Genomic DNA, 8,719 nt, shown 5'->3' on the forward strand with positions numbered 1-8,719 from the left:
TAAAGACATCCTTGTAAGAAGCTTCTGCTGTAAGCAATCTCAGGCTTTACACTCATTTACCTCCGATGACTCCTTGCATGACATTCTAACTACACAGAAGTGAGTCAAATACAAAAAAGTGTTATGGGAGTAAGGGGCAATAGAAAAATAAGTCAGTCTAATCATGGGAGCTCTGCAAAATTGTAGTACAGTAAATCCTCACTTGAGATCATCGATAGTTCTGCGACTTTAAGCAAAATGATGTATAAGGAAATCAATTTAACCAGAGGCTAACTGATAGAAACAAGAGGTGAGTCACTACTGCCTCTCGTCAATGTTATAATGAAATGTTATTCCAGGACCTGCTGTACATGAGTACCAGGTGGGAAAAAACTCTTTCATGTGGCCCAAAGCAGGAGCCACCAACTTTCCCATCCCAGGGCTGTTGGTGTCCCCTTCAGGATGTCACATACCTTATTTTGTGTTCTATAGTACTCGTTTAACACATACTGATATTTGGGTTGATCAAGGCCTAAGAAGACAGCAAATCTTCCACCCAGGAATTCACATGCTAAAAGAAAGAACAAGCACGAGGGTAAAATGAATTCACAATGAAAGCTTAGAGTCAGTTGAGATGCCAAGAGTTTCGACTTGCCTGCAATTGGTCTATTAACCCTACTTAGCTTCAAAGCCGACAAAAGATTTCAATTGCTCTGGACTTTTCAAAAAAATTCTAGGACTCAAAGGAATGGGTTAAATCTTCTATCTTCACATGGGATTACAGCTAAATTATCCTTTCCAGATGACTGTATCAGTAGAAGGTTTCAAAGTAATTAAGAACAGGTACAGCACGGGTCCTGAGCAATCAGCAATCAAATTTGATGATGCTAATCCCATGAGTATCAGCTGATCATCAGCTATGAGTATACGAGTATTTCAAGTTATACCAAAAATTTCAACCCAGCGTTACCACGACCCAGGTCAGAAATTCTTTCGTGCATCAAGACAACTCCTTCTTAGCAGCAGTTTTAGGTCTTCTTTGTCTGCCTTTAAGCATTTCAAGTAGCAAGATGGATGGCAGGCCTAGCGCTGTGGTTATGAGTCAGGGATAAAAGTTGAATGTGTTAAGTGGTTTACTGGAGGTGTCTCCTAGAAATGTTTTCCTTTCAAATTATAAGACTTCTGACCCCCCCATTACAGGACTTTCTGATCCCCTGACTCATTCCACTTCTTGGAATATTACTTAGTGCATCTAAATGTGTTTTCTCTCTTCAAAATTACTCTAGCTCACTTGTCACCATGCCTAATACATGGGTATAAGAGAAGTTTCTAAAATATTAGAATAAATCTTAGGAAGCTTTCCTGTTTGTGACCTACTAGGATTTTTAATGGAAAACATTAATGACCAGTGTCATCTGGGGTCCAGCGCTCTCCAAAGTCTCTGTGTAGAGACCATGTCACTGACCGCTAGCATATTTATGCCTCCATTACAGTCTGGAAGCCCCAAGCAGAAGCACTTGAATACCACAGATCTGTCTGGAACCCTGAAGGCAGCTTGATTTCCCATGCATCCTTTCCCCACCACCCTAAGTCAAAGCCCACAGTGGAAACCCCTGTGGCCGCCGTTCTCCTTCACACTCTCTTCTTGCTGTATTGAGTTTTCCTTCTTTTGACTGACCTAATTTCCTAAAGCTCCCTCCCTCCAAACCATTTTATCTCTTCAAACAATCTTTCCATAAACAAAGCACAGAGCTCTCTGGAAGACAGCATTTCTTCTGCCAAGCTATTATCGTCCAGGTAAGTTTGGTATTCATCTAGGTCTCCAAAGTAACTTCCAAATCACTAACCCTCCACCCTTATGTAAAATTACTTATTCCTTTAAGACTCATAGTATCTGACTAAATCACCCCTATCATTACTGTTTACTGTAATTTAAAGACCCACCCTGGTCACGGTCATGGTCTCCAAGCTGGCCTAGGCAGACATACTTTCATAGCGTTCCTGACGAGTCTCCTCCATATGCCAGCATCCTGAGTATCCCAGTCTATAAACCCTATGCTCCTCCTACCCTGGCAATGGTGACAACACATTATAATTATAGGCATGTTTACTGGCCTATATTATCCATTGAATACTGAGTCCCTTGAAAGCAAAGACTGTCATTTTCGTTTGTGTCCCAGAGTGCAGCATAGCACCGAGTATATACTGGTGCTCAATAAATGCTTATTTAGTGAATGAATAAGATCACTTCCGAAGACCTGTATTCTGTATAATAATTTCTCAGATTTTTGAAGTTATTTTCCTCCCTTTCATAGGCACAAGCATATGCAAGTTAGAAGGAAATGAGTATAGATGTTGCCAATCGTGTTTTAAAGAAAATTGGTGAAAAGGAAGCAAGATAAGATTTAGTATTTCATCTGTTATAAATAGCCATTTAGGCCACGCATCATGCCCCTTGGAGGAGTTAATAAAGTTGTTCTTTATAATAGCGTGATTATGGCAGGGGAACTTGGAACTCTGTCACAGAACACTACCGTGTTTCCCTGAAAATAAGACCCAGCCGGATCATCAGCTATAATGCGTCTTTTGGAGCAAAAATTAACGTAAGACCCGGTCTTGTTTTAACATAAGACCGTGTCTTTATGATATAGTATTACATAACATAACATAATATAACATAACATAATACCAGGTATAATATAATTAATATAATATAATATAATATAATATAATATAATATAATATAATATAATATAATATATAATACTGGGTCTTATATGCGTTTTTGCTCCAAAAGACGCATTAGAGCTGAAGGTCTGGTTAGGTCTTATTTTCGGGGAAACACAGTAGTTAAAATAAAGTTGGAAGTTTCTTTAGGTGAAGAATCAATTCAGGGAGAACTGACTAGTGCTTTTAAATATTTGAATCTGCGCTATGGAAGAGGAATGTAGACTGGTTTTGTATGGCCTTAAGACAACTAGGATCAATGAGAAGAACTGTAAAAGAAGACAAAATATAAGACAGAATTTATTAACAAGAATTGGGAAAAGATGGAAGGGGTCTGCCTGAAGATGTGAGGTTCTATGCTGTTGGCAATGTTCCAGCATAGATCTAGAAGAGACCAGATCATCACTTGTTCAGAACGCCATGGAGTGGATTAAACCATTGGAAGTCCCCTCTAACTCGGAGGGTCTGTAAGTCTATATGTAGGACAGAAAAAATAAGCTTAGTGGTACTTACTAGAAAATGAGGAACTTGCTATTCGTCCTGCCCAATACCATAGGTAGGGCCCCCATGAAAGTTTTGACTGAAAAAAAAACCAGACAGAAATCAAGTTAGAGCCACTAATAACAGGTATGGTGACTACAGAGTCTTTCATGTTGACATTTCAAAATGCTTTAGAATATGTTCCATTTTCTCTCTCATAAATGAGAAAACTAAGATTATCAAAATTATGAGTTGACTATACATGGTCTAGAAAGCAAACCAAGGAGACCCAGGAGTCCCCTTAAAACGGTATTTTCCACAAACCTTGTCTGGCTTAATCTCTCATCCACTCAGCCCTCATGTTACTAATATTGATATTCTAAGCTTACAGGGTCAAGTGTTGAATTTGTGTTCTGTTCTTTGTCTTCCTCTTCTTCCTCCTCAGTGCTGTATTCTTCCATGATGTCTCCATCAACAAAATGGATAATTCTTTTGGGAGTAGTCCTTTTGGGAGGTCCACTGTTCTCTAGTTCTAACTGCTGGAAACTGTCTTTTTCCATAAGGAAACAAAAAAACTAGTAAATTAAAAACAGGACACCTTAGAGCAAGTTGCACAGGGCAGTGTTTATATAGCTGAGAGGTATTATTTCCAAGATGGTAAAGACAGAGAGTTCAGATGTAATCACAGCGGTGATCTCATCAATTCTTCAAATCCAAGACAGGCCTGTTCATTTCTGTACCAAAACGGGAAAGAGTCATTTAGTAGTGGAACTTGAGTCTTAAAACAAAAATTTCAACAGGGTTCTCTTACTCCTTATTAATTAAAACCCACAACTGCTAGTAGGAAGTGGTCATCGCCCTGCAGAAGTTGCTCAACCATTTCAGTAAGTATTGAGAGGCAATGTCTGTAGTGGTTAACAGGTTTTGCCCAGATGGGAGAAAGTATTTGCCAAGTATACATCCAGTACAGAACTTATTTTCAGAATATATAAAGAACTATTGCAATTCAATAGGTAAAACACAAACAATTCAATTAAAGTATGGGTAAAGGATTTGAATAGCCATTTTACTAAAGATTTACAGATGCCATATAAATTCAGGAAAAGATGTTCAATGTACTAGTCATTAGGGAATGCCAATTGAAACCACAATGAGCTATCATAACATCCTCACTAGAAGGCTAACATTAAAAAGACTAACAATACCAGGGGTTGAGTAAGTGAAGCAACTAGAACTCCCATATATTATTACTAGGAACAAACTGGTATGACCACTCTGGGAAACAATTGGGCAGTTTCTGAAGAGTCAAAAATATCCTTACCATATAATCTTGTAATTCCATGTCTAGGTATTTATTTACCCAAGAGAAATGAAAACATATCCATCTAACAGCTTTATTTGTAATAGCCCTGACTTGGAAACAGCCCAAATGTCTATCAACTGGCAAATAAATAAACAAAATGTGGCTATTCAATGGAATACTGCTCAGCAATGAAAAGTAACGGACAACTAATATTTGCAACACTAGGAAGAAATCTCAAAAGCATTATGCTAAGTAAAAGAAGCCAGACACCGTATATTGTAAAATGCCATTTATGTGAAGTTTTTTAAAAAGACAAAATTAGAGTAGCAGAAAACAGATCAGTGTTTGCTAGGGGTGAGAGGATGGTGGGGGAAGAAATTAATTCCAAAGGGACAAAAGGGAAACTTTTAGGCATGATGCAAATGTTCTAATAGATAACATGATTGTAGTGATGGTTACTCAACTGTTTACATTTGTCAAAATGAATTCTAGATTTAATGTTGATTTTATTGTCTTTAAATTAAATCTTAATAAAGTTGACAAGCTTGGAGCCAGACTGCCTAGGTTCAAAATCCTATTACTTATTATCCCTGTGTCCTGGTTTCCCCATCTATAAAATAAGAATGATATAGTTTGACTATGTGTGTGAATGTGGTAGCAACCTTATAAAATTGAGGAGTGAAGACACATAAAGACACATGAACACTATTCTTAGCAAATCGTGTTTCATGAAAGCTAGTTATCTTTAAGTATCTACCACTTACTCAATAGTATATATGGATCAAGCACTATTCTCAGGGGGTAAGCACACTATGGTCTTAATTAATATTTAATATAGTTTAAGATATCAGCAAATATGGCAGACTGAGTTGATGTGGAAAAATTTCGCTTCTTCCAAATACACAGACATGCTGGATAAAATTAAGCAAAACATTAAATCAAACTGCACTAAGGGATTGGGGGGAAGAGAGAAAGAGAGAGAGAGAGAGAGAGAGAGAGAGAGAGAGAGAGAGAATTGAAGACTAACAATATGCTAGGCATAATACTATTGCAAAAGTAAATATTGTCAGTGCCATGAGAAATAAAACATTCTCCAACAATCAAAAGCAAATAAAACACGTTCAAAAAGCAACTCACCTACAAAAATCCCTCTGCTTTTCCTTTCATTGCTTTAATGGGTTATGTTTGGTTTTTAAAGGAGTATGAAGTTTGGTGCTAGAAGTTGTTGGGTAGATGATAAATTACTAAAAAGCTGGTGAGGCCACACAGCATCTCCGATTGATACGCTGACGTGGAAGTGTTCTCTTGCGTGTCACTTACAGGGTGGAACATGTTTGAGTTGTGGGAAGGTGAGTTGTATTTACACATTCACCATTAAGTAAACCCAGTGGCGCTCAAACTTTTCTTCATGTTAGAATCACCTGGAGGTCTTTTTAATTCCAAGGCCAGGCTCCATCTCAGATGACACAAATCACAATCTCTAGGGGTGGGACACGGGCATTGGTTATTTAGGAAGCTGCCCAAGTGATGCCAATGTGTAGGCAAGTTTGGGGACCAGTGCCCTCAGGAGAGCGGGAAAGGATGTAACTTCTAAATTGAAACAGAGACTTGTGATTCAGTGAATCATTTTTTTCAAGGTTTTTTGCTTTCTGCTTTCTGAGCCCCTCTCCCTGCCTTGGCCCAAGCTAAAAGGCTTAAATATTAAAAGATTAAGGCCTAACAGTGTCAGCATAGTCAATCTACGACTCTCGAAACCATCTTCCAACTCAGTATATTTCCAAACCAAATGAAGTACCCCATCCCAACACCTGGCTCCCCTATCATCTTACAGACGAAGGGACCTGTTGGCTTTCTGAAATACCAGTTTCTTTTCTTAATAATACTGTTGTGCATTAAACAGACATACATCTTTTAATTCAGAGGGGCTCCAAGGGTGGGGAGGGAGAGAGAGTGAGAGTGAAATGCAGTTGTTTAGTGGATGCTTTCTGCCACCTACTGGACATTTTAGGATGTGCTATGCAAAAGTCACCTGTCATATAGACGGGGCTCAAAATTCAACAGTGTGGAATCTACTTACTTTTATCTACAAAAATCTTGACAGCATTGCCAACTTCACATCAAGTACCTAGACATGACCGTTCCCGAAGTGCTCTTTCAGAGAGCCCGATATTTCTCACCACATGCTTAATTTTACCTCAGTTTCTTATGAGCGCCTACTTGTTTCTTAAAAACCACAAATCTAGTTCATCAAGGATTGTTCCTAAGTATGTCATGTAACTAACAGACCTGTAATCTCCCTGATCCTTCATAATGGAGTGCCTCGGGGTTCAGTGATTGGATCTCTTATGTTTTTATCTACTCCCCTGATGATCTATTCCCTTGATGACCTCATTTGCTTACAGGCAACATTTTTATCTCCAGGTCAGAATTTCCCCCTGAATCTCAGATTCATAGATCCTACTGTCTACTCAGCATCTCTTCTTGGATGTCTAACACACCTGTCAATCCTACCATGTCTAAATCCTTGCTCATACCTTCAGTGCGGCCTTTTCCTTCCTGCCCTCCCCAACCCCACCAGCAACCACCCTCACATCTATGCTTCTGGCAGTCTTCCCATTGCAATAAATGGCAACTCTATTCTTCCAGTTGCTCAGACCAAACACTGGAGTCATTCTTAATTCTTCTCCTTTAATCACTCCTCCCATTAAACCCCTCAGGAAATTCTCTTGGATATTTCTGTAATCCTGTATCAGCCCTCCACTGTGGCCACGCTGGTCTAAGCCATCATCTCACCTAGAAGACTGTGGCGGCCTCCTACAATCTATACTCAAAAAGCGGCCGTGTTGTTAAATCCGAGATCAGAGCGTGTCATTCCTCTGCGTAAAACTCTCCAGGGGGTTCCCACCTCACAGAGTAGAAGCCAACATCCTCTAAAGGCCCCCAGGTCTGTGGGTCCCAACATTCCTCTGACCTCATCTTCAACTACTGGCCCCTGTATCACTCCAACCACAGCCTCTCTTCTTGCAGGGACCTTTGTGCTGGCTTTTCCCTGGACTAGTCTTTCTTCCCTGAGACTTTGTCCCCTCGCTTCCTTCAGGTCTTCAACTCAAATGGTCTGAGCTCTTCTTTGAAGGCAACTTCCCATTTCCTCACCACCCCCAGCACTCAGCATCTTACCCCTTGTTTCTCCTTAGCACTTACCACTGAACCCACGCTGTATTTCACTTACCTTGTCTCCCTCTGCCCTTCAGCCCCCTCCCCTGCCCTCTGGCCACAATGGGAGGGGTTTTCACCTGTGTATCCCTTGCTGTATTTCCTGCCCCTACAGTGCCTGACACAGAGCTAGAGCTCAAATTTGTTTAATGAATGAGTCATACATTTAGTTTATTTAAATGGGTGGGGTAAGGCGCTATATAATAGATTGGAAAAATAAAAGGACTTGTAATTGTCTATATTTACTATTAAAACGATTACTTTTTAATGTATTTCTCATTACATTTACACACTAATCATTTCGTTTTAATTAACTCCTTCACCAAAACACAGCCTTGTAATCTGTATCCACACAATAACACACTAATCTTGTTCTAATCTTGGCAAGTAACTTCAGGAAGGTTATAATGCCTAAGATTTCCTAGAGCTCTTTTAGTGTTCATAAATCAAAAAATGTTTGTAAATGAACCAGGTTAAAATGCAGCAAAGAACGAGCACTGGGTAACTACACAAGAGCTAATTAGCACTGCTCACCTGGGGGCCACCGGAGCACTCCGTTTCCACTCTCCCCTCTTCCCGAGGTGGTCTGAACGTCAAGCCTCTGGTAAAAGCAGGGATGGGATGTCCAGAGCCCCACAGAGCAGTATTCACTGCCAATGACACTGCAAGTTTATTTCTAAGGACATATTAAGAGAGATAAGAAATGTGGTATTTTCTAAAGCACAATTACTCTGGAGAATAAGGAAATATTTTGGAATATGGTTTTATTTCTGTGTACGTTTATGGAACCCTGCAAGTGCCACCTCAAGTTTCCAAAGTACAAAGTTTTCTACAGAGGACTGTACAAGGGATACTGACAAGCTCTTTGGCTCAGCCTACCACAGAACACAACACCGGATCATACTGGATACATACTAAGAATAAAGCATGTATCGCCCAATTATGCGTCTGCATTGTATTAACTCTGTTACTGGCTTAATAAATGTAAAGATATTTATTGAAAAGCAAATAAAAATT

At 39.5% G+C, this 8,719-nt stretch overlaps 1 protein-coding gene across 1 annotated transcript in view; it reads right to left on the reverse strand.

The window, feature by feature from the left end:
- Positions 1–8,590, reverse strand: part of FAM177B (family with sequence similarity 177 member B) — a 32,254-nt gene extending 23,664 nt beyond the window's left edge. The window contains exons 1-3 of the mRNA XM_019756368.3: positions 3,576–8,590; positions 3,220–3,286; positions 453–550 (exon numbers count right to left, since the gene is read on the reverse strand). Coding sequence (XP_019611927.2) covers positions 453–550; positions 3,220–3,286; positions 3,576–3,746 — 336 coding nt within the window. The 5' untranslated portion in view covers positions 3,747–8,590. The remainder of the gene's footprint in view (positions 1–452; positions 551–3,219; positions 3,287–3,575) is intronic.
- Between the last annotated feature and the right edge of the window lie 129 nt (positions 8,591–8,719).

The sequence above is a fragment of the Rhinolophus sinicus genome, chromosome 6 (assembly GCF_057876585.1).
Source record: "Rhinolophus sinicus isolate RSI-liver-muscle chromosome 6, RSI-T2T, whole genome shotgun sequence".
Taxonomy (NCBI): domain Eukaryota; kingdom Metazoa; phylum Chordata; class Mammalia; order Chiroptera; family Rhinolophidae; genus Rhinolophus; species Rhinolophus sinicus.